Here is a 27,192-nt window from a genome sequence, read left to right on the forward strand (position 1 = left end):
TTAAATGAACAACCTGACATAAATATGTGTAAAATCCGAATCGCTCATTTTGGGAGACGCGATGAACGAAAAGAAAAAGATGGAGCAGATGCCCTCGAAATAGTAGATGATGCGATCTCCTTTCAAGGCTCGGCAATGCTTGGCCAAGTTGATCTTGATGATGGCCGGGTCGGCGATGATTACTGTCTTTCCGTCTTTCGCATTCTGGTAGAGGCTTGGTTTGTGGAATTCGGGCACTTGGAAAGCGGCCTTTTTCACACCGTGTCGTACAACGTTAGACCATATTTTCTGGTACGACGGCAATTCAGTATCCTATCAGAATTTTAAAAAAACAATTAAAAGATGTAGAAAATCGGAATTTCCCGGTGCGAGATGTTATCTTGCAATATAGGCACTATAGCATGTTTTGACCTTCCCTGCTTGGGTTCAACTGAATTTAAATAGGGCCGCTGTTCTCTTCATTTTTTCTATAGGGAAGAACTTGGGACAGGGTCGCTCTTCTGTTGCTATTTTTAAACATTTTTAATTTATATTTAAATATCTTGTAGTGTAAATGTTAAACACATTTTTAGATTTTTTGAATACCTTAGACCCAGCCATACAATTCACTATTGAACTCGAAATTATTAATTGCATCCCCTTTCTTGACGTCTTAATTACTAAGTCCTTAACCATTTTTAATCTCTTTACTCGACACGTCGCTTTTTATGTATATCAACCTGTTTATTGTGAACTCTAGCTGTATATATTGGCTAATCGTACTACGCTTGAGTTAGACCTGGTGATGTTCCCGAAGAGGTAACGAAACTAGTTGTTGTTTTTAAAAATAAAAACTTTTATTGTAAAAGAAGTGGATGTTGTTGTTTTTAAGTTAGTGTAAATGTTATTTTACCATTTTCTATCTTTAATTTATTTAGATTTCGGTATAGGAGCATTTTGTCGTTTCGTTTAAAGGACCATAGAATCGTTTCAATTCCACTAGGCTACCGTGCTGGTGTCCGGAAAAATGACTGGGAAAATGTCAAGTGACGTAGGGAATGGAGTAAGCTACTCCTGCAAATGGAATCATCTCTGAGTTAAAGAAAGAACTTTGTGTTTGATTAAATAGAGCTAATAATGTTCATTCATTTATTGGTCTATTAAGGAATCGGAGATTAATGAATTTTGAAGTGAGACCCAAAAGGCGATGTTTCTATTTCTACCTATAGTTGAATGTGAAAACCATATTAAATAATAATACTAAATTAGCTAGGTTAAGACCCCAGGTACCACTTTAGGCCCAAGTCAGTCAGCTAGCGACTTTTAGTGTCTTAAGAAACTGAAATATGAACTTCATTTGGTTTTACCCGTTGGGTTGGAGATACGTACCCTTAAACACTCGTAAAATGAAAAGTAGTCCGGAAAATTGGGCATTGGACTCGGATTGTTTCCCAGGTCTTCGGCGTCTTTCATTTTGTCTCCTTCCGAGCTGATCATTAACAGAGCCTTGAATTGCCCGGAGAAAGAGTTCAACAGGACGACCATGACTAACAGCCACAGCGCGAATACAAACCGATTGCGAGACGATGACGGGTTTTTCGGCGATCCTGACAATCAAATAGAAATCGAAAATAGGAGTTACTCTTGATTCTCTCTGGTGAAGTTTACCCGAATCGCTCGGAAGTGTAATGGGTTTCACTGGTTGATATTTACAAAGCCTTAGTACGGGACTACAAAAGTGCGGAGAGTTTACAATGGATCATGTGGATTTAAATTTCTATTCAAGTCCTAGTTTCTAATATATAAAACATACCCCATCTGATGACCGATTCTTAAAGTCAAATTTTATTTCGTATATTATAAGAAAAATGTAAAAAAAATTAAATTAAAATAGGAAAACCTACATAAATACACTTCATCGCTTTTATCATAAACAATGCCTTACGTAAGAAAGCATTACTACTATTCTGTGGGGGAGAAGAACTTGAAGACATCGCTCAAAAACTACCAGTGCCAGCAGGAGGGAACGCCTAGGACGTTTTTGAAGAAATCATTGCGGCTCTGGATAACCATTTCTTACCCCAGCGAAATCAGGTTTTTGAAATATTAAAATTCCGGCAAGTGACACATAATGAAGGCGAAACTATAGCGGAATACCAGAGACGTCTACGAGCCTTAGCTATTACCTGCCAATTTGCCAACATTGATCAAGTAATACTTTTACATATCGTACAAACTTGCCGTTTAGCATCTCTTCGTCGTAAAGCGCACAGAGACCCAGAAATGACTCTCAACGACCTGCTCATTCTAGCACAATCCTATGAAATCGCTGATCAAAAACGATCGAAGGTCATCAGTCCGAGAAGCAAGGAAACCGACCATCTGTGGACGCGGTTCACCACTCATCAAAAACTTATCACAACAACCAATCTCGTATCTATTCTCAACAACAACCAACTCGATCAAACCGAATCAACCCTCAAGCTCAACAACAACCAAATCGAACAAACCGAATCAACAACAATATTCACGATCGTATCAGCCACGCTATCAACCAACGAACCACCGAAATTATCCCTCCTACCCATAACTACAAACCAATCTGCAATCAAAACAATCATGCTACCAATGTGGAAATCAACGACCATATACAGGACAAGACCGACCTTTTTGACCCGCGTACAACGCCACCTGTAACTGGTGTTCAAAAATAGGACCTTTCGGAAACATTTGCCATAGAAAGAATCGCCACAACCGAGAACACAATCAAATCGTGGCAACAGCTACAACTGTCGGAAACACGTCACACAGTAAAGAAGACCCCGCCGATGAGGGCGTATCGGACGTCATGATCATTCATTCCATTTCTGACAATGAAACCCAAGGATTGAATACAGACAATTCAACAAAAGAAAAACGACCTATGAAAACAATCAACGTTAATGGTACAATTATTGCGGTCTTGCTCGACTCTGGATCTTCTATCAACATATAAGACAATGAAACGTACATGAAGTTAATGCCGAAATCCAAGCTTATGACGTCTGATATCAAGGTGTATACTCTTGCATTTCGTGACCCATAGCCACTTCAAGGTAAATTTTTAGCCACCATCAACTACAATGAACAAGCAATTCAAGCACCCTTCCACGTTCTTCACCATACGAAAACAGTGTACCCAATATTGGTATATCGCACGTTATCGTATTTAGGATGTTTGCCAAATATTTCGTTAGTCTCAGACTATGGAAATCCATATGACGCAGTTCTTGCCAGATTTCCAAGCCTCTTTGAACGAGTGGCGAAACTCAAGAAATACCGAGCTCATTTTTTATTGGCAAAACCATCCCACCAGTAGCGATAAATAATCCTAGAATCCCGTTCCACTTCCGAGAACAAGTCAAACAGGAAAATAACTTCTTGTTAAAACACGATATCATCGAACCAGCTGAAGGTCCGACGTCATGGTTATCACCAACCATGAATATACTGAAAAAAGACAATCCGCACAGCATTTGACTGTGTGTGGATACGCGACAACCTAATTGCGCCATTAAAAGGTCACGACACCTATCACCACATTCGTAACCCATATGGGAAATTTCCGATACAAAAGACTCAATTTCGGAATCAGCTCCGCAGTAATAGAACACATCATTCAAAATATTCCCAACGCAATCAACACCAGCAACGATATTATTTTTGGTAGAAGAAACACAGCCGATCTTCTCCACAAACTAGAAACAACGCTTTGTAAAATCAGTGACTCATGACTCACTCTAAACAAAAGCAAGTGCAAGTTAGGAAAACAAACACCTCTTTTTTGGCCATGTATTTTCCGACGAAGAACTGAAACCCGATCCGTAAAAGATCGAAGCACTTTAACGACTACCTGCACCGAAGAACGTAACTGAACTACGGAGTTTTTTGGGACTAGCAAACTACACTGCGAAATTCCTACCCAGCTATTCTACCCTAACATAACCTCTTCGCAATCTAAAAAAGAAAAATGAACCATTTATCTGGACTAACATACACCAACAAACCCTGGACAAGATAAAAACGAGTATCAAATCAAACACTACACTCAGTTTTTTTTATCCCAAAACGTACTCGACAATTTTAGTCGATGCCGGTCCAGTTGGCCTTGGTGCCATGTTCATACAATATGGTCAAGATGTACAAGAAATCATCATCACTTACGCTTGTCGATCCTTAACACCAACCGAACAAGGCTACTCACAAATTGAAAGAGAAGCTCTCGCAATAGGCCTTTCTATAAAATAACATTGGCGTTCTTGTTTAGATGTATCGGGCGCGTCACTCGTGACGTTGAAGTGACGTTTCACTACGATAGCCAATTAGAATTCGACGAGTCGCCCTTTTTATAAAGATCGAACCTTCAAAACTGAACTGAACTCCTACGTATCTCGTGACGAAAGCGATACATTAAAACAAGTTCGGCAAGCGTAATGACTTTATAGAAAGGCTTATTGTGTTTCCGTGTGAACATTTTCGCCTATTCATCTCTGGAGCTCCATTCACGGTTTTAACTGATCATAAGCCTTTAGTAACCCATTTTAACAATCCACGATCAATCAACTCTATCCGTATCCAAACATGGTGACTTCGACTCCAGCATTTTAAAATAAATGTCTTATACTTCTCTATTTATCTGAACACAACGGAACTACGCCAAGAAGACGAAGTAATCGCGGTAATTCACCAATTCGGAGCCATTAACGTTGAAACAATTCAAGAAGAAACCAAGACTGATACTATTCTTCAGAAAGCCATCAAAGCCGTACAAGAAAATTCTTGGGATAGTTTAGAAGCAGGCATCAATTCATGCCCTAGTTGATAATGACATGTATTTTAAGTTTAATATTTTATTTATTATAAGTTTTTTGTTAAAAAGCGCAATTAAATAGTTGAAAGATTTAATTGGTTGTGATTTTGTTTGCATTTTGGGGGTAAGTGTGATCAATAACAGAGTTAAATTAAATAATTAATGTTAAGTAACTATTTGATATTGAAGATTTTTAATTACCTGAAACTACAATCTAGTCATAACTCTTCGTTAATTGTATTTAAGAAATAATATATAAAAAATTAAAGGATTTTATTAGATGATGATATTTACTTAAATTTATATACGTGATCTTTTTATATCTTTTTATGTTGATTTTGCACTTGTTTATTTTTGGTTAGCTTATGTGTGTTTTTTTTGGTGTTGACTTAAAATTCTTCAACTCATATTACCTGTATATATTTCCCACCCAATACAAGCTATCCTTAATGGATGGGTTGTACAACCATGTACATTAATGATAAATGATTAAATTCAAAATTAATTCAAATTTTGGTTGCGTAGTTGTGTAGGATATAGTGGCCATATTAATGGTACCAATTTTTAAGAGGTTGCTATTTTTATTTTAGGAGTAATTTCAAGTTAACTCCCAAAAAAAAAAATATTTTGGCCACACTTACCTCCATTGCCCTAGGTTAAATGTTTACCCGGTGAAATTGGTGCTTCTCGTCGGGTGATTAAATAAAAATAGATTTGGTGCTGCGACTATGATAGAAGACGAAATTTCTCAGTATCCACTTGGTGTAATATGGAAAGCATCCAAGAGGTTTTATTTGAAGCTACCATTTGCCATAAAGGAATTAGCTATATAAAAAAGCTCAAAACCCTGTTTGCTTGAGGGAGGCTTTTTCCCAGTTTGAATTGGACCTAGGTTTTTAAAGCAAGTGTCGGCTCTAGGTGAAGTAGCTCTTTTTTCAACAGATGTCGCTAGCGTCGAAATCAAAACCAGATGCTGAAGCTACATTTCGACCCAAAAGGCGGGACATAAAAGTATGCTTCGCGTTGATTGGCTCATTTGTAAATTTGTCAATAACTTCAATTATAGTAATTATTTACAATATATTTTATATGGGATATATAGTTTGGGTTAAAGTTCACCAACGACGTAAGTAGAGTAAAAGTGGTCTACTTATATTACTATATAATGGCTCTCTGACGACGTTATTGTTTCGCTATTTTGAATTTTAACTTCCGTTCCCATTAATAGATGGCTCCACGCTTTCCACGAAATGCATTTTTTTCGAAGATTGGGATAGATTCATGGCCATCTCTAATAACAGGGGCCTATTAATAATACAGGTGGCAATGATAAAGCCGACAGTTGCTTTAAGCTATGCTAACTTTTACATCCCTTTTGTCTTGAAGTATTAAAATTCCCATTTCTGATTGTTTTACTCTCATACGTTGGCGTTCTAAATTTTTCCAATACCATTAGACATAAGTTTTCAATTCCCAACCATTACCGAAGCGTTGATAAATTTGTAATTTGTTATTTATGTTCCGAGTAATAATTATAGCGTGCATTTTGAGGTCATTCATCTCATCCTGGGATCTTCCACTGACTATTATCATTAAGAAGCAGAGTCCACTACCAATCATTACCGTTCCATGCAGCGGCGCGGATAAATGGTTTCCTGCACTCTAGGAAATTACCGCCACTGAACCGTAAATTCACTGTAAAATTTACAGTTATATGAACGTTTTAAAATTCGCCGTATAATCAACGGTCAAACTATAGTTTTATTTATCGAAAAGTTGACACTTAAATTAACGGTTAAATCAAATTTCGTATTTTTGACCGTTAATTTCACGGTGAAAATACAGTTTGTTTTTCTAAGGTAATACAACCCTAAATAAAAGTGTAAAACGTAAAATAGATTAATTGTATCAAACTTTGCCATTACCGTTGAACAGCTAGTATCAATTTTAAATTATTGTTTAATATATGCTGTAGCGATAATAATTAACCAATATGCTGAGTAGGCTTATGCCCAGATCTCGGAACTGGTCAAAATATCAGGGAGCCCGAGTCCAGGAGAGAGTGATAGCAGAGTGGCCTCTAATAACGTAGCTAATCCACCACCGAATTGTTCAAGTCGACATAAATTTTAGCCCACAGTACCATCGGATATGGTATGACATCTTCGTGATTGATTTCCATGGGGACCAGCCTGCCAGTAATTAAGCCGTAAAAATAACGCTAATTATACTAATTTCCACCACCTCGTTGACTTGCCTCTGAATATTAAAATCTCCATCAAAGTCAAATATAGAGTTATAACTGGCACTCTTTACACTACCGAAGCTGTTAGCAAAGTTCTTTCAGAAATGTTTGGTAGGGGCAAGACAGTCAAGGAGGATTTTATGAAGAAAAGTTAAAGTTTCTAGCAAGCATTTCCATTTAAGTTCCATTCAATTGTTCATTTTCCACCCGTTCCCCTTTCGATTATAAATAACTCATCTCAAAACTGTCCAATACCTAAGTAGTTCCAAGGTTACCGTGTTAAATTAGAAAAAAATCACTTGCAAGTAGCTCAATGCTTCCTCTCGGTAAATAATTATAATCTATCTGTATTATAAGGAGCTTAGTCACGAAGCCAAAGGCGGGGCGGCGAGGAAAAAGCGACCCGCGGAACAGAGGGAAACCGAGACTGCCTTTGGCTTCGTTACTGAGGTGGTTCGACTATCTATTTTCTCAAAATCTGTCGCCCCTGAGAGCTGGGCCGTGTTTGTCCCAACCCGCAATACACCCGAAATTTTATCTCTGTTTCCGCCACAAATTTCGGAGGGGGGGGGGGGGGGAGGGGTGATCGTATGGGGTAGTTTCAGCAACGGAAGAAGTAGACCCTCACGCGCATCCTACCTTATGTTATTGGTCTGAATGTCCGTAAGGTACAACTTATTTGTTTGGTCATCTACTGCGTACTGTTTTTAAAATTTTAACGGATATTTTTTCATGTGTAACAGTGTAAGGCTTAGGTAGTTTAGGGCAAATTGGGTACCACGGTAATCACATGGGAAAAAGTGCAAGGTGGGTACCACGGTAATTACACATGGGAAAAATGAGGAGGGGGTACCCCGGTTATTATCACATGGGAAAAAGGGGGAGGAAGGGCCTTACTGGGGTGGTTCTACTTTGGGGAAAAGGGTAACATGGTAATTACACATGGGAAAAATGAGGAGGGGGTACCCCGGTAATTATCACATGGGAAAAATGGGGAGGAATGGCCTTATTGGGGTACCCCGGTATTTATCACTTGGGAAAAACGGGAGGAATTGTCTTACTGGGGTAGTTCTACTTTGGGGAAAAGGGTTCCATGGAAATTATCGCATGGAAACGAGGGGTAACTCTGTACACCGAGTTCGTGCATTCAGCACTGTTAAAGCTACATATTTTTAAGAGTTTGAGAGTTCCATTTACCACTGTCAAAGGTACGGCAGTGTACACCGGGTTCGCATGGAAAAAAGGGAGGTGGCCTTACTGCGGTGATTCGACTATGGTGAAAAGGGTGGCACGGAAATTATCCCATGGGAAAAAGGGGTTGGAGGGGCGTACTGGGGTGGAGTGTCTCGAAACACACAACTAGCTGAGGTCCCGCCTTACAGGCGGGCTTCTCGGCTAGTAGTAAATAAAATGCAGTGGGTTACTCACCTTCTGAGAAAAACGACGCTAAGAAAGTCCAAAAGTAAAATGAAAATGTCACTCCAAATGGTTTACGAAAACCCCGCTGTGTATTAACGATGTGTTCGCTTATTGTCGTCACAGCTACAAGTGCTATCATAGCTACTATAATTCCGTACCAAATCTGTTACAAAAGAACAAAAACCAATTTATAAAAATCGACTACAACATAATTTATGATTAGTCTTTTATTAACGCTACTGTTGATAGAAGTCGAACCTTGGAAGAATAGTTACTGGATCCGAAACCAAATGGGGCGCTTAGTGCTTTTACGGCAGCACCGTAGTGTCAACTTATCAAGTATTAGAAAGATTTCTATCCAAATACCAGGGTTGGCTGGTTTAAATCATGGTTTAAACCAAGTGATTTTTTTTTAAAAACCAATGGTTTTTTTAATATTTTGGTTTTTTTAATTAACTAAAAATTATTCCAAAATGTTTGTAAATTTTCTTACCGAAATGATTACATTTCTAAAACATTTACACGGTAACCACATTTCCTTTATTTTCAATACCTTCCTATTCACCCCTTTGCTTTTCTCATGTAGTATATAACCCGTGGTATATAATATCGTCGTGTACCCTTCTTCATCCTATACTTCACTTAATTTTATCTACGCTTTTTCGATAAGAATCCTTATTTTTGCTTTTGGTTTTTCCTATGCCAAATGTCACGAGGAAAGTAACTCACGTTACCTCAATGCCAAATGTCACGAGGAAAGTAACTCACGTCACCTCAATGCCAAATGTCACGAGGAAAGTAACCCACGTCACCTCAATGCCAAATGTCACGAGGAAAGTAACTCACGTCACCTCAATGCCAAATGTCACGAGAAAAGTAACTCACGTCACCTCAATTTCCAAATGTCACGAGGAAAGTAACTCACGTCACCTCAATGCCAAATGTCACGAGAAAAGTAACTCACGTCACCTCAATTTCCAAATGTCACGAGGAAAGTAACTTACGTCACCTCAATGCCAAATGTCACGAGGAAAGTAACTCACGTCACCCAAATGTCACGAGAAAAGTAACTCACGTCACCTCAATTTCCAAATGTCACGAGGAAAGTAACTCACGTCACCTCAATGCCAAATGTCACGAGAAAAGTAACTCACGTCACCTCAATTTCCAAATGTCACGAGGAAAGTAACTCACGTCACCTCAATTTCCAAATGTCACGAGGAAAGTAACTTACGTCACCTCAATGCCAAATGTCACGAGGAAAGTAACTCACGTCACCCAAATGTCACGAGAAAAGTAACTCACGTCACCTCAATTTCCAAATGTCACGAGGAAAGTAACTCACGTCACCTCAATGCCAAATGTCACGAGAAAAGTAACTCACGTCACCTCAATTTCCAAATGTCACGAGGAAAGTAACTCACGTCACCTCAATGCCAAATGTCACGAGAAAAGTAACTCACGTCACCTCAATTTCCAAATGTCACGAGGAAAGTAACTCACGTCACCTCAATGCCAAATGTCACGAGAAAAGTAACTCACGTCACCTCAATTTCCAAATGTCACGAGGAAAGTAACTTACGTCACCTCAGAGATAAATGTCAAAAGGAAAGTAAATCACCTTACTTCAAAGCTAATAATATTACGAATAGAGTAAATAACTTTATCTCAATGTCATGCGAACAGTAAATCTCGTCACCGCCGTTCTAAATGTCACAAAGTAAATCCACTCACCTCAATGCTAAATGTCATGAGGAAAGAAAAGAAGTTGCTGGCTTTGCTCTTCGAAGTGGACGCCAGTGTCAGATATGATGGAACCTGGTAAAACGGAGGAGATACTTTGAAATCTTTGATGTGGGCTGAAGCCAGAACTACGGGTCCAGTCACAACGTCGTACTCCTGCGTGAAGTAAAATTCCACTATTAGCAGTAAGTGTAATCTAAAAATATGTTTCTAACTACAAAGCATGCGCAGCTTAAAATGAAAACTTATAAATATGATTTTGTTCATGATTCAAACATATAACTCGACCTCAAAAAAGGAGTTCGGAAATTTTCGATTTACATGTTAAAGCTTCACTTAAACGTAAACGGTTCAAAATTTTTAGAAACTGGATTGTTTAAAAAAGAAATAATTAATAGTCTTATTGGTAGAATCCAGATTATTCAACTTTATTCAATTATAGTTAAATAATTTTCTTACAATGATGAAAAGAAAGGGGACAAACTTTAAACAAAGTTGGTTTTATTTCTTTGAGTACTATTTCTCAAGAATTTACTTAAATAATTGAAATCTCTAGCTCCCACTAGTGGATTTTCTTTCAGGGTTATATAACTTTTTTTAAGTAGGTGGTTATCAAGCAATCATAACTGCGCGTTCGGCAAACATGAGTTTGACACTGACAAGGAGACATCCCGAGGTGTTTCTCCTCGATTTGACCTCTTGGTCGCAAATATTTCCTCACTTTTCTTAGTACAGAAATGGTATAAAATTTGGCAAATAAAATACGAAATTTTCCCGAAAACTCTTCGATCTGTAGTTACCTGCTTTCTCAGTTTCTCCATGAATCCGGTCCAATTTGCTCCTTTTTTGTTGGCATCCAGCCAGCCGTGACTCTCAATAGCTGTATAGCTAAGACAACACAATTTTTTTAATAATTAAATAAAAATATCTTGGGAGCATTTTTCTCATTTAGGGTTCATGAGCAAAGGGTAGAAGCTTCATAATAACCACAAATGGCGAAAAATTCGGAAAAATGGTGGCAAGATTGCGTCCGCTACGCTACGTGTTGCCGCCATTTTTCCGAAATTTTCCCGCCGAGCGTGCGCTAAGCTTCTTACAAGGATGCTGGCGCGTTCATCCCTTTTACTTCGCCTCCCTTCCTATCCTTCTTGGTAGCACTATTAGCGACAGTTCAGTAAGCCCGCTTAGGCTTAGATTTCCTTGGGTTTTGTGGTGAATATTTTCATGGTAAGAATAACCTTGCTCTTATTATTTGTATATTTTAAAATTAAACGGAATTTAACCAGTTTTTCGCGCTTGTTTCCCGAATATGATTGGTCGTATCTGTTATCACGTGGTAAATACGGGCAAAAATTTTCAAAAGCGGGTGTGGTCCTTTGTGTAACAATGTTTATTATACAATGGAAAAGTCGAACGTTTAGGCCTCAATAACTTTCAGTCGGTGAACGATTATTACTATACTAAGCCTTATTTAAACAGAGATGTTTTAATTTACACTACTCTCTGATGCTAAATTAATAACAAATACCGATACGTTTCAAAATGTTTTGTATCGCCTATTTTTAACAATGCCTAAAATGAGATGTGCAGTGCTATAGTGCAACAATAAACGACCCACAAAAATATTCTTTATCACTTTTCCCAAAGCGATGCTGACAGAGGAAGTATGGGGATCAATAAATGTAAAAGAAAGGATACATTCAATCCATCTACGAGGGTTTTTTGCTCTATACATTTTTTTGATGAAAATAATCTCAAAGATGGATTGTTTTAAACTATCAACTGAAAACTGTAACTCACGAAAGTAGGAAAAGTCGACCCTGAAAAAAGGAAAGAAAACTATGGCTGGAGATGTGTTCAGCTCTGAATTAACCACTATTTTTTCTTGGGTCGGAGCACACCAATACCAATGATAGCAAGAACTAATTTAAGGAAGCAAGACCCAGGGACTGCCGCTTATAGTTCCGGCATACTGGCTCTTCACCCCATTTCCAGCCCCATATTAATTTTAGGTCTAGGGCACCATCCAGTGCCAGTCCGAGGAAAGTTTTGGGATGGAGCGAGATCCGATTATGGCTCCCCCCTGGCTTGCCCCTAATATCAAAATGTTTTTTTTTCCTTTATTTTTCTTAACCACTGAGGCGCCCCCTGATACTTGGGGCATGGAGATGATAATAATTTTAAGAAATATAAGGAATTGATTTCGAATGTTAGCTATTTTTTTACAGAAATTTTTGACATATTCATAATTATTACCAAACCAACAGAGCTTAATTTCTTTGTATTCACATTTTAAGCCATAATGAGACTTGCGAATAAAGTAACCGTAGTTTTTAACAGAGTGAAACACCAACAGCAGTATCGTGAGGGGGTGGGTGGTTGAGACGGGGATCAAAACGGCCTCACATCTGCCATGTCTGGGGGATAAGGCATTGGGTCAGAAATTTATATATTGGTGCTCCAAGCGAATCAAAAAGCCTACTACACCGGTGGTCTCATCAGAATGCCCTACGCCCGCGCCCACAAGCCCGGACAGGTGACAATAACCGTCATAGGTAGCAGAACCCCATTACTGACGGTCGCACCTTCGACGCGAGCCACTCATACCGACAAAAGACGCAGCAATGGGGCGACCATTCTCGCCATTTCTCACTTCGCGCACAGCTGTGGAATAGAGAGTGGATGCTTTACACTCTTTTTCACGGTATTTTCCTGGGCGCGTCAATGTTTGGTTTTCCCCCATTCAGCCCCATCCTCCATTACGAAATACCCAAAGATTGGATGCTAGACTCCCCGCTGAGGGCAGAGGCAATGGCCGACGAGCGGGAGGCAAGTAAGAGGGGCCAAATAAAGGCACGAAAAAGAGTGTATAGCAACGCCAGCCGACATCCTACCTACGTAGGTAGAGAGCCATAACCTTCAGAAAGGGCTCGTAAAAGGGAACGACGGGCACACAGCGGCCTAAGTAACCCGGCACAGCTGGCACCGGACACCCGGTGTTGCCCCAAAGGCCGGGAAACAGGACCACTGCGTCTAATACGGAGATCCACCGCCGCAGAGCAGGCTACCCAGTCCTCCGAGGCGACCAGTTTGCCTGAGCCCTCTCCGTTAGCCTAAGCCGAAACTCCGTTTCCAGCCCATACCTGACGGAAGTTGGAGGTGGAGATAGGACCATTTGATCAGAGCTAACATCTCCCAGTGCGCCACCGCCCTTATGGGTTACAAGAGCCGGACCCTGACTCCCCGGTAAAGCCACCAGTTATTGCACACTCCGACCCGTAAAAACCAGGGTGATAAGCTCTCTTTGCAATGGATTCCCATTCCTCTGTTATGTAATAGGCGCTCTTCCTGTAGGCTGCCCCGCACTGCTTCGTATCCAAGTCGTGATCATTGAACAAACTATTTTTGGTTGGTCACTTGCCATATTAGCCTAACTAGTCAAAGATGGGTGACACTGTCTTTGTAATAATATTACTGCTTCTCGTTATTTCTACTTGCAAATCGACATTTTTGTTTTAATTATTTAATTTTGATGGGGGCGGATTAATCCCTTTTGCTGCCCTAAGCACTTGAAACATTTTGATTCCCCTGGACCCCTATGAAATAATGAAAACCATAATAAACAGAAAAATTATATTATAGTTTTGGAAATGACTAACCCTGTATTGACTTTTTGTCAGTTACTCAGAAAAGTTGATAACTTAATCACCACTAATCGAACTTCAACCTCGAAGACAGTATTGCCAATGTTTGAGAGTAGAAATTTTCCCTATTTCCTTAATATGTAAGTTTGTCGCTCCAATTCTCTTGTTGCCCTAAGCAATTGCTTATCTCGTTTAATGGTTAATCCAGCCCTGATTTTTGAGCAAACAAGTGTTAATTGTGTCACTTCAATAAATACCAAATCAGCTAGTGTTTTACCTAGAATTAAGTCCTGGAATGATTGGTTATTTATTGCATATAGTCGTAATAGTCCTAAAGTTAATATTTAGTAGGAAACCCATAATAATCATTTATGTTCTGGCGGTGGCGTGAGAACGGTTTTTTTACTGGGAGGGGCCATTTAAATTTAGGCATGAGTGTGACCGGTGACGGAAATCTAGAAAATTATATTTGTAAATGAGTGAAAAGTTTTATTATGGAGCGAACTATTATAACTTTTTTCAGAAAATAATGAATGTATTAAAAACAATTTTGTAGAGGTCTACCATGTATTTGTTACATTTTTAAACATCTTTTGTAAATGGGTAAGAACTGAAAACTAACCGGAAAGCCCGAAGTGCCATACCTAGAATTATACTAGTCCTGGATTGTTTGGTAATTTATCGTCTATTGCCGTAATAGAGACTTGGCACTCTGTAGCTTTGGCCATGGCCGCCATTGTGGTCATATTTTTCTCCCAACGATAAAAACTATTGATAAAAACCAGTGGCGTACCTAGACCCTTTGACACCCGGGGCGGGTCACGAATTTGCCGCCCCTCCAAATTTCCAAAAGAGCCAAAACGCAATGTAAAGTATATAATATAATATAACTAGCTGAGAAACCCGGCCTAGTTGAGTAGATTGTGGTTTAGAAAACGGAAACAACATGCACTTTACTTTAAATATGCAAATGAAATTATTTTTAATAGTAAATAGCAATTTTTTAAAATTGCAAACGTTTAATAGTGCAAAATATCATATCTTGTAATATTAACATATATTTGTTTTCTTTGATTAGTTTAAGATGTAATTCTGATAAAGCGTTTTTTGTACACAATATTAATATTTTGTCCGTACGGAGTAAGTATGTACAGCAGCGTTGCCAGACGTACAATAATTATTGTACAAAACAATAATCTTAGGTTAAAATTGGTCGTACCATAATGTTAGGCTTGCACAATATTGTACGCTTATTTACAGTAATATAATATCTATCTATATATATATATATATATATATATATATATATATTGGTTTGTTACCTTCTATGCACGCCCAAGATAATTTTCCGATTCGCACGAAATTTGGCCTGTGGCAATGTGGCCCCTGCCGTCAGGTTATAAGGGCGTCTTGAGATTGCTAACCTTCGTAGTTTTTGACCACGGGACCAATAACCGGTGACCGCCAGACCGAAACTCCTGACCTCACGCTGGCAAGAGACACGGGTATTAAGAGACACGGGAGTTCATATCTCTGGCTATAATTGCTTCACTTAGCTGCTTCACTTAGCTGCTGCATGGCACGACCTTCGACCATGGACTCTATACAGTGTCCAAGCTTCGACCCTTTTCGCTGGCGTTCGTTCTCTTTTCCCAGCCCCCCCCCCTCCCTCTCTATCTGTGTCACGCAGGCACTTTTGCCCGAGCCGTATTCATTCCACGCATACCCATAATACCAACCGATATGCCATTTGATATTAAACGCCTGTAATTTCCAATCAATCTTAGCTTCGCAATGACAATTAATAAAGGTCAAGGTGCGGGAATTAAGAGTTGGAGCTGAAAATCACCTGTACATCAGTGTTGCCAGATGGTGCGAAATTTTCCATGTTGTGGGAATTTTTTGGGTTCATTTTGGCTCTGTGGGAAAAAGGTAATTTTTTTTTTCAAAAACGTTGATTTTGTTGAATTTTCATGTCCGCGGGTATTTATCCTATGTTTTTATTTAAATTTGACTATCAACAGAAAGCCCAAAATTATCTAGAGCTGTGTATTTTCGTGAATCTTGTGATTTTATAAATAATATAAAGGAGGTGCCTCCTAATACTGCAATCAATCAATGCATAAGCCTAACAACCAAAATGTTTAAACATTGTAATTTCAATCAAATTTAATTTTAAAAAGTTAATTTTTCAAATATTTTGAAAATTATGGCATGTTTTCGTTGGGGGCGGAGCTAAATATGGTTGTGGGAATTTGTGGGAAATTTACTACCCAGCAATGGGAATTTCAAATTTCAAACATTTGCAACACTGCTTTATATTATATATTGATAATATTATTAGATTTTCGATTTTAAACCGAGGTTTAATTAAAGATTAATAAACTTGGTTAACAATTTACAATATATATATTATCAATGTCAGGTCAAATTAATGAAGTAAAAACAAATACAGAAAAAAAAGAACTTACAAACTTAAAAGTCGGTGTCTATGTCAAATGAGTAATCTACACTACACAGCACAGATATATTTCAACTATCCGTATAATCCGTTTCCGTTAATCTAAAAACTGAAAACGATCGGCTAAAACTTCGACGGACATTTATCTACGGTTATTACTACGTTAGTAGCCGCCGGACTCAGGAAAGTAAAATTCGTATTTAAAAACTTGTATAATCTAATACTTTCTTCATTTATAATTATCCCCGATTTATCGAAAAATCTTTTCCTAAGGACTGAAAACCTTGTGCCGTGATAGAATAAAATAAAATCAAGGTCATAAAATGAACTAAAGAGGGGCCCTCTGGAACTCCCCAGGGCCGTAGCTAAGTCTCAACAAATTTTTGGATTTTTTCAATCCTTTGGAATTTTTTTTTAATTTTTGTGGGGGCCCCTTGGCACGTGCCTAGGATGCCTACCCTTAACTCCGGGTCTGCTCAATACGAGAAAACCATTACTAAAAAGACGATTTTTTTTCTTGAGTTAAAAATGCCGCCCCTAGAAAGTGTCGCCCGGGGCGGACCGCCCCTCCCGCCCGTCCCGTAGGTACGCCACTGATAAAACTGTGACGTAGCACTGCCAAGTCCCTATAGTCCGAAAGTTACAATTTAAAAAATTCAAGTAACATTAGTAGCAAATCAATAACAATCTTTTACGTTCTCGTACGTATGGTAAATTAAAGTGTGACACCATAAGTTACCACACCGGGTGACACTGCCCTTACCCGATTTTTTTTTAAACTCGCGAGTTAAGTAGACTTTCATGTAAATTAAAAAACCTTAAAAGGAAATGTTGCTACGGGCTTTAGTTTTGTCATGGCAACCGGGAACGTTTTTGACAACATGGGAAAATCGAAGATTCTTAGGGTTATATAAAACAACAAAACGTGGTTAAATTTGGATGTATAAAAATTGAATAAATTGTGAAAGTTTTTGCCGTATTCGAAAATTTCGTGTAATTTTGGCTAAATTTTAGTAAATACGTGTAAAATTGGTAAATTAGTGTTAATTGGATACAATCGTGTAACTAAAATTAAATTAGATCAAATACTCTAAATTAGATAAATATTGGATAAAATCGTGTAAATTAGCAAAAATTTAAAAAAATCGTGTCAATTAGTGAAAATTGTATAAAATAATTTTAGTTTCCAAAATTCATTTAAGTTTTTTTTGTTGAAATTCAGTAAAGTTGGGAAATATTGGTTATACATTGATTGACGTTTATTTAATTTTCATTCCTCTTGTATTTCCAAAATCAGCAGAAAGAGTGATCTGATTGAGATATCAAAAAGAACTCACGATAGCAATAATTATATTAAACGTAATTCATCGGTAATACTATTTATATCAAACACAAAACTATATATTAATTCAAATAAATTTATAAATTTTTCACAAATCTCTACCAAATTTACATTTCTTAGCCAATATTTTCTTTAATTTTAACCAAATTTAGACATTTAATAAAAATTTACCCAAATTTAAATAATTGAAGTAAATTTTCCCTATTTAATCCGGAATGTGGGCAATTCACATACATTTTGTCAAATTCTTAAAATTTCGGGAATTTTTCCAAATTTATAAAATTTATGTAAACCACCCAATCTAATTATATATACACAAATTTAACCCACCTTTTTTGTTTTTATAAAAAATAAATAATCATTGAAAATTTTAAATATTTCATAAGGGGGGAGGAACCCTAAGATATTCGATTTGCCCATGTTAATTTACGTTGATAAAATATTCGGTATATTCCCATTCGATCGAAATCCCATTCGACCGAATTCAATATGTTTCCGAAATATAGCCCAAAAGGTGGATTCGGTTCATTGGGACCTTTTGTTTGGTTTTTTACTTCTGCCCCGAGATATAGCAGGGTACGCAAAAAACGTTATACCTAAACAAAATTGCTACAAGTGTACTAACGGTCAGGTTAGGTTAGATTAGGTTAGGTTAGTCTCTCACTTCCCTAAGGTGGCGCGCTTTTATAAATATATTTATGCTTTGAACTTTTTATTTATATCAAGAATACAATAATTCGAACAATTTCTTTTTTAATGTGAACTGGCTCCAATAAGACTATCAACACTTATTTATATAAGAAGTAAACCTATTTAAAAAACGTCTCATAAAAACGAAATTTGATGTACTATAAAAAAAATATAAACGTGCAAAATTGGGCTGTAAACCGCACAATTGGGGTATTTTCGATCGATTGGGACTCAATGTTAAATCGTTTTCGAACGAATGGGATTTCGGTCGAATGGGACCAAAGCAAATATTCTGCTTAAGTTTTTAAAAACGTTTCCGGTTGCCATGGCAAAACTAATGCAATATTTCCCTTCAGGGTTTTAAGTTAACTCCCGCGTTTAAACAATATCGGTGCGTTACACTTCTGGTAGTCCTTGTTAGTGACGTATCCATAATTTTACCAAATTAAGAAAGTTCTAAAAAGATTAAACGACATCAGAAAATGTGTATTTTGCAATTTTATTCGATAGATATATGACCTTCGCGTTAATCTTTACAGGGGAAATAACATTATAAAATTTTTAATCTGATCTCTCTTACGGTTTTATTCCTCCTTTAAAATATTCCTCCTATAATTGTGAGATTTATATTGTATAATTTTGTAATTTTTTTCTAATATTATCCAATGTTTTAGCCATATTTAAGTTTTTTATAATATAATTAGTGAACAATTTTGATATTTTATCACCTAATTATTAAAAAATTTGGATAATAAATTCTTAATTGCATATTAATTTATTTAAAAAATAGAACAACTTAAAAATATGCAAGAACAAATGTTTAATAAATTAAAGTCATTTAGAAACATTAATAACACATTTAATTCCTGACCACTGAGGACGGAAGGTTGGGTCCACCGAAACGTATTGTTTAAATGTACTAATAATGTTTATAAATTATTTTAATTTAATAAACACTGTTTCCCGCATTTTTTTAAGTAGTGGTACTTTTTAAATAGTGTTGAGATTCTATCATCGAATTATCCAATAATTTTGAGATTTTCCTCCAATAACTCTTATATATTTTTTGGAACTATTGGTGTGAAGCCGTTTTATATTTATAGCATTATGCGTACACTTATTGTAGGTTTAGATTACCTGATATTGAGTTTCTCCGTCAAAAGAATAACCATCTTTTGAATAATTCCTCCAAAGTGTGTTGAATGGTCGTCGCCAACAGTCCATGGAAAGACCTGACATGTGTTGTTGAATGTCTTAATATTTTAATATCAACGGAATTTGGTCGGTAAGTGATGTAGCAAAGAGGTTAACATTTTCGCCTCGCAACGAGAGGAGCCGGGTTCGATTCCAGCTTGTGGCACTGGGTGAAAACTCGGAACTTCTCCTTCTGCGTTAAGTTTTCAAGTTCTCACCCCATTGTTTAAAGGGGCTTTCCCCGAGTTCTTCCGTTTCCCTATCCATAAAATACTTGTGGAGGGTAAAGGTAATAGTGAGTGTAGGGAGTTGTTGGCTCGCGGGGCATGAGTGCTAACCACCTCCTACGAATTGTAACCCGGCCACCGGTAAGTCGCTAGATGACTTGGGCGTCAGGTGGTATTTTGGTCATTTATTACAGATAAATTTGGAAATTGTTTTTATTCGGGATTGGACAATCAAATCCTCGAATCCCGTGGAAAAAACAGAGATTTTAAAAGTCAATTTTTTAAAGTTATTCGAATCGTAACTTACAAGTAAAAATCTATTAATACTTTGGTAAGATTATTTGTAACGTAGAAGCGTTTAGTAACAAAAAACAGTAGAACCGGATCGCGAATGGCGGCCCTGAGTGTCAGCACTGTTTACTGAATGCCATGCATACAGTGGTAGACTTCAAATTTGGTTTCCTAATATTCTTATATTGATTCGAAATATTCTTTTAGGACTCGGATTTAGATTCGGATTCTCGAAAATTAAGCATTCGACTCCCCTCTAATGTTAATAAAATGTATTTAAGTTGATGCCAGATAAATATTATTTTCGGATTTAAATTAACTAGGAATTATTTCTTCGACGCTATGTCGAAAATAAATACATTCTTTTTATTAATAATTTGACTTACCGGTAAATAAACGAATTTCAGATGTTTTTGCATGGCTATTAGAGTTCTCAAAAACACTTTCACCAGTTGATACCTAGCTGTAACACATAAATTATAATTACTTTTCTCGATATATATATTTTCTATTAAAAACATCGTAATTTAACTAACTATATTAAAATTGCATTTTTATGATTTAACAAATTTACAAAAATGTTCTATAAATTATTTTAAAATGATAATTATTAAAAGCAATAATGAATCTACGTACTGTTGTAAGTGGTTTTTTTAAAATTTACTAACCAAGAGCCGGATTATTCAGAAAACTCCTGAACCTGTCAGCTATTGTTTGATAAAATGCAAAAATGAATCGGAGATTTTGATCCAGTCGGTGCTTTTATTGCAGACCTTTTTCGGTAATAATTTGAGTTCCGTCTTGTTATATGCTGATAACACGAACGTATTTTCCTCCCAAATCAAATCCTTCAAAATGATTGAGATCGTAACAAGAAATATTCCCTCGTCGTATTTCCTTAGTTAACAAATATCTTATGGTAATTTCTTCCCGAGAATACGTGAAACGTTCGATTTTCAAATCACGAAAGGGTTTTTCCTACTAACGTAATACGATATAAAAATGATTTTGTTGAAAGAGATCATAGCAAAAATATCGAATATTGTTGTTAAACACGGTACAAATACTTTTACGGCCGGAAAATATATTCATTTTATTTGTTAAATGATTTTGTAGATTTTTTTGGATACCCCGTTTTTCTAGATAATTTATTTAATTATCAGAGATTCATTGTAGCTACTTGAAACCTAGCACGCATATTCGTTTCCTAAGAATTATTTGTACAGTGTAATACGCTATTATAAATAATTTTTTTCCAAAAGCAAAGATGGTGGGGTGGCGGAGTGGTTAGCACTTTCGCCTCGCAGCAAGAGGAGCTGGTTGAAAACTCGGAACAACTCCTTCTGTGTTGGGTTTTCAAGTTCTGTGCCCACTGGTTTAAGGGGTTTTCCCCAAAGCTCTTCGGGTACAACATCTATAAAAACTTGTAGAGGTTATCGGTAATAGTTAGTGTAGATAGCTGTTGGCTCGCAAATTGTAAACCGGCCACGTGAATTAATGACTTTAAAAGTCGCTTGATGACTTAGGACTAAGGTGGTGCCTTGGGTATTATTAACCAGATGACCTCCAACGTAGACATTTTAAATTATCTATTTTCCGTGAAAAAAAAATAATTTTTCGTGTTTCTTGATATAACGTTTTCTTTCCTAGTTGGAATTCTATCTGTAGCTTTTTATGTAAAACATCGCGTAACATTGTGGTAAAAATGTTTTTTTAATGAATCCGTATTAAATTTCTTCCCACCTAAGCGTTTTAGTTAGTGAAACATAGTTCAAATAAAATCATTAGAATCGAATTTTAAAGGGCTTCGCTAAAAATGTCTTGTGAATTAACCTACTGTTGGATAGGGAATAAGTGACGACTATTTTCGTCCGCATGCTGCAACTTTTAAACCCTGACCTGGTTAATTTATAAATGGTATCAGCATTGTGGTAATGTATTGCCTGTTTAATGATTCAGTAACGAGATTTCGGTTTAAACTTTTAAGTTTGCTACATAAATGTCATCTGCGAAGTGTCGATTTAAGCTAAGACCATTTACACCTGGACTGCAATGAAGGTAGACGTTGTTGTTAGGCTAGTGTCGCCGCTACCCCAACGCCACCATCGTTATTTAGAGGCAACTCTCGTCCACAAGAGAATTCGGGCTGAAAAAACGCGTTCACTTCGCGCTTCTCTCCCGACATTTTACTCGGTCGCCCCGCGAGTCGTGACCAATTTTGGCCCGTTATTTACGGCGTCAAGAGAGAGAGAGCGCGAACCGTTCGCCTCCTAAAGAAGGGGGATCAAAAAAAGGGGGTTGTTGAACCTTTGTGGATAACTATCGCGGATTTTCTCCACTTGGTGGTGTTTTGCATTCATGTAAGGATATGATTTACGGAAAATGTACTTTCATGGGTTAGGCTTAGAAATTTAGTCTTAGCTTTTTACACTTTACAGGTTTTTAGGTCTAGCTTTAATTTTTTTGCGTATTTGAAAATGTATTTCAGCGTATTATTATAAGTAAAAGTTTAGTCTTAACAAAGTCCACCAGTTAGGAAATGGTTTATGGATAGGAAAATATTTATAAATACTAAAGACAGAGGCAGAAACTAGGAGATCAGAGGACAAAGAACCAACGCGTTCGAAAATAATAAAGCCTTTAAATACGTTTTGCGTTCTTTATTGCATACTATTACCATATTTTAGTTTGGGGTTACTGTATTTAGTACCATGGCGCCATCTAAACTTTGAAATAATCCTTAATTAAATATATTGATAAAAGGGCTCAAGTGATGACACTTCCCCGTTCTTTTAGTTCCTGGACCCCCTCGAGAGGAGACACGTAGCACGATTCTTTTATTTCCTATCCAACAATAATAATTTCAGTATATATCTGCAATTGCTAAAATAGTGTATTCTGCCGAGTTAATAGTCTCTTAGATTTCCTCTAGTGGGAGCCCCGAAACAGGATTAATTTTTATCAAAGTTGTATCAGAAGTAAATTTGGGCGAAGTAAGCGCAATGTATTTTCAGCTATTCTAATTTGCCTAATTTAACACGTGACGAATTTTTTATCGCTAACCGATGAGCAGCAACCTCTATTTTTGGTTATGTTTTACAATCTCCCGTGACGTCAATTTGTTTCAGCCAAGGAGAAATCAGGATTTACTTGTAGTTTCGAGTGTTATTTGATCTCTAGATATACGACACAGCGTTCTTTTAGTTCCTGGACCCCCCTCGAGAAGAGACACGTAGATTTTCGCGCTCCGTACGCCGCCCTCTCGACTCTATTTACAGGCATAGGCTTAAGGATTTCCGTAAAAGTAAGTGACTTTATTATTATTTTACTGTAGAGGAAAATTAGGCCTTTTTTAAATTGAAAATGTAGCGTATTTGAAGTAAATAGACTTAGATTCTAGCCAATTAGTCTTAGAGTCTAACCAGAAAATTACGCTTAGCATGTAGGCTTAGTGAGAAATTTAGGCTTACCATATAGCGTTAGTGCAAAAATTATACTAAGAAAGTTTCATTTTAAACTATATAAAATATTTTATCTACAGCCACTATGGACATCGAAGCGTTTCGACTTGAAACTTTTCGTTACTGGAGAAATAATAATAATCAGCTAGGCTAATACCCAAGGCACCACCTTAGGCCTAAGTCATCATGCGACTTTTGAAGCCCTTAATTCAGGTGGCCGGGTTACAATGCGTAGGAGGGTGGTGGCAAGCCCTGCATGCCACGAGATCGAGCCAACAGCTCCCTACACTAACTATTACCGTTAACCTAGACAAGTTTTAATGGAAGGGGAAACCGAAGAACTCGGGGGAAAACCCCTTAAACCAGTGGGGAGAGAACTTGCAAACTCAACGCGGAAGGAGTTGTTCCGAGTTTTCAGCCAGTGCCACAAGCTGGGATCGAACCCGACTCCTCTTGCTGCGAGGCGAAAGTGCTAACCACTCCGCCACCCCACTCTAATGTTACCAAAGAACAGCTCGCAGCCGCTGGATTCTACTATATTCAACAAGACGACGCAGTCAGATGCTACAAATGCCATGGAATCTTAGAACACTGGAAATCAGGAGACGTACCAGAATTGGAACATGCTAGATTCTTTCCAAACTGTCCGTCGAGGGATAATTCACCATCTGAAAAAAAGTATCTCTCGCAAGAATAGGACATTCCACCTACGCCAAAAGCAACTACTGTTATCGATAAAAGCTTCTCACCTGTACCTGAAGAAGATGACGACGTTTGTGACTGTCCCTCTTGTGATAAATGGTACTGCTGCTAAACACTACAAATACGTGAGTTAGAACTTTTAATTAAATTAAGTTGCAGGAGATCGTTTCACCCCTTTAAAGGAAAATGTTTATATCCGTTTCGAATTAATTAATTACGATTTAAATGGATTATATATAATATCGGATTAGTCATAGAACCAATTTTACGTAATCATGTAATTAAAAGTAAAATAAAATTGGAAATGTATATTTCTTGTTTTTATTGCCTATAGATTAGAAATTAACGGGTTCGGAAGCGATAGTGGAAATTATGGTTAACCCGGTGGGGTTAAGAGTAGAGAGGGGTAAATTCCATCCTCCAGAAATCTGCACGAGGGAAAATCTTGGCGATTATATTTCGGCGAATGGGGAGAGGAAGCAGAGAGAGAAAATCTTTCTGTTACCGCTGGGGGATTGTGATAAGATATCAGATTCATTATCTCAATCCCCCAGGGGTAATCCTTCTCTCTATTAAGAGTACTGTCAGTAAATCCTGGGGCCTTAGTCCCAGAGTTGTATACTATGATCACCAGAGCCAGTCTGTCTTATGCAGCTGCGGCCAAGGGTTACTTTAAAAACCTTACAAAGGCTAGCTTGTGTTGGCATTCTCCTGAATATTCTTCCGCTACATCTTTTTATGGAGGAAGCTGCTGCTTTTGATGCCTATAGGCATAACCAAAATGGTTGGTAGAATGTTAATAATTAGGAAAAGAGCCACACAAATCTCTACTGAGATATTTCTAGACAGTTACCGGTACTTGAGATGGGTTCTGCCCGAGGGGTCGGACATTAGTACAAAATCCCGTACACTTCTCAAGAAATCTCCGACGAAATCGTGAAATCCCAAAATCTCTGACCAAATTTGAAAATCTCTGACGAAATCGCAAAATCTTATGAAATTGCGAAATCTCAGACGAAATCTTTGACGAAAACGCGAAATCTTAGACGAAATCACAAAATTTCTGACGAAGTCGCGAAATCTCTAATAAAATCGTGAAATCTCTGAAGAAATCGCAAAATCTTTGACGAAATCGCGAAATATGATGAAATCGCAAAATCTCTGACGAAATCGCAAAATCTCTGACGAAATCGCGAAATCTTTGACGAAATCGCGAAATCAGAGATTTCGAAATCCCGTACATTTTTTTTGGAAATGTCCGACCCCTCGGTTTTGCCACTTCGGCTGTTAAATTACACTTTAGTAAGACCTTTGAGGTTAGCTTCCCAAGCCGCACGGACTGGCCTAATATTTCCCTTGGTACCCGAGGTGTGGTGGTCTGGTTTACCGATGGGTCTAAGACCATTTCTGGTACAGGTGCGGGGATGTACTGCCTTACTAGCAATTATGGTTTTTACGAAAGCACGGGGGAATACGCTACCGTTTTCCAAGCGGAAATATCTGCTATCTACTTCTGCATCGACAATTGCCTGCAAAAGAAGTATCACGAGAAGGTTATACAAATCTATTCGGATAGTCCAGCCACTCTTCATGCTCTTAACCAGTGTAGTATCACCTCTAAACTGGTTATTAGCTGTTTAGATCCTTTTTTTGTACTTCGGACCAGTGTTACCTAAATGTCACATTTTTAGAATAAAGTCCATGTCAGTGGCATAAAGTGGCAAATATGGCCAAAAGTGGCAAATATGGCCAAAAGTGGCAAATATGGCCAAAAGTGGCAAATATGGCCAAAAGTGGCAAATATGGCAAAAAGTGACAAATAGTGACTAATAATCAATAAATGCATTTAAATGATGTAAATAATATCTTTCAGAGATGTAGCATCACTTACATGTGAGATAATGTTTCAGTTTTTCACAAAAGAACCATTAAAAACACCTTAAAGATATATAGCAGACGAATTCAAACTCAGGAAAAATCGTTGAAAAATAGCCAAAATAAATTACTAGATTGGGCTATAATTGAGTATCTAGCCCAAAACCTGACAACTAATACAGTATATTTGTCTAAAATAGCACAAATATATTTTTCCTTTCGTATGTTTTTTTATTTTTATTGAAATTTATTATTTCCCACTTTTTGGCATATTAGCCAGTAAAAGTATTATTCGCCATGTCGGTATTTACCACTTTTTGCCACATTATTTGACACCTGACATTTACCACTTCGGAACACTGCTTCGGACGCACAATAAAGTTCAATTTTAATGGATACCTGGTCATAAAGGGCATCACGGGAACGAAAAGGCTGACGCCTTTGCTAGGGAGTGTGCCAAGGCTGGGTTTAGTGGGTCGAAACATGCTCTACCCATCACCCGTGGGCTGGTGCGCAGCCTGGTCTCCTCCAAGTATATGTCAGATCGTCAACTCAAACTTTGGCTTGAGATGGATGGTCAAATGCAAGCCAAATAGTTTATCCCGGGCCCTTCTGGGCAGAGAGCAAAAGATTTACTCTCACTTTCTAAGACTAACATAAGATTGGTCAGTGGCCAACTTACAGGCCATTGCCAACTTAAAAGACACTAAAATCTTATTGGAGTCAGTGATGCCCCAATTTGTAGGGCTTGTTAAGCTGTAGTGGAAACTGCCTCTGACATTCTTTGGAGCTGTGATTACTATGCGGCTCAAAGGTTTGAGCATCTCGGTATGCTCAGGTTTGAGACGTATGACTTCTTCAACATAACGGCCAAGCGGATTCTTAGTTCGGTGTCGGATGTAGGACTTTTTACTTAGTCATAGGTAGGGGGTTGCACAATAAATAATAATAATAATTACAAAAATAAACGTGGGTGCTTGAAGTTTAGTAGTGCCAATGATGTGGTGTTAGAGCAGTGGTTGAAAGAGGCGACTTCGATCCATATTCCTAAAACCAAGAACGACAATTTC

The 27,192-nt window shown here is 37.6% G+C and overlaps 1 protein-coding gene across 1 annotated transcript; it reads right to left on the reverse strand.

Moving 5' to 3' along the window:
- Positions 1-26,946, reverse strand: LOC149937211 (putative glutamate receptor). The gene is made up of 6 exons (XM_090153749.1): positions 26,765-26,946; positions 11,036-11,123; positions 10,227-10,391; positions 8,502-8,655; positions 1,369-1,586; positions 1-312 (listed from the first exon to the last, which is right to left on the reverse strand). The coding sequence occupies exons 1-6, from the start codon at positions 26,944-26,946 to the stop codon at positions 1-3; spliced, it is 1,119 nt and encodes a 372-aa protein (XP_090009875.1).
- Positions 26,947-27,192: the final 246 nt, after the last annotated feature.

The sequence above is a fragment of the Leiobunum rupestre genome, chromosome 7 (assembly GCF_980474605.1).
Source record: "Leiobunum rupestre chromosome 7, qqLeiRupe1.1.hap1, whole genome shotgun sequence".
NCBI classification, from domain to species: Eukaryota; Metazoa; Arthropoda; class Arachnida; order Opiliones; family Sclerosomatidae; genus Leiobunum; species Leiobunum rupestre.

Excerpts from the sequence above, each read along its gene's own strand:
- LOC149937211 (XM_090153749.1), bottom strand. The coding sequence starts at position 26,946 with ATGCTCAAACCTTTGAGCCGCATAGTAATCACAGCTCCAAAGAATGTC. Across the intron at positions 10,392-11,035 it reads TGGAGAAACTGAGAAAGCAG|GAGTACGACGTTGTGACTGG; the intron begins GTAACTACAGAT and ends TACTTCACGCAG. Across the intron at positions 313-1,368 it reads CATTTTACGAGTGTTTAAGG|GATACTGAATTGCCGTCGTA; the intron begins GTACGTATCTCC and ends AAATTCTGATAG.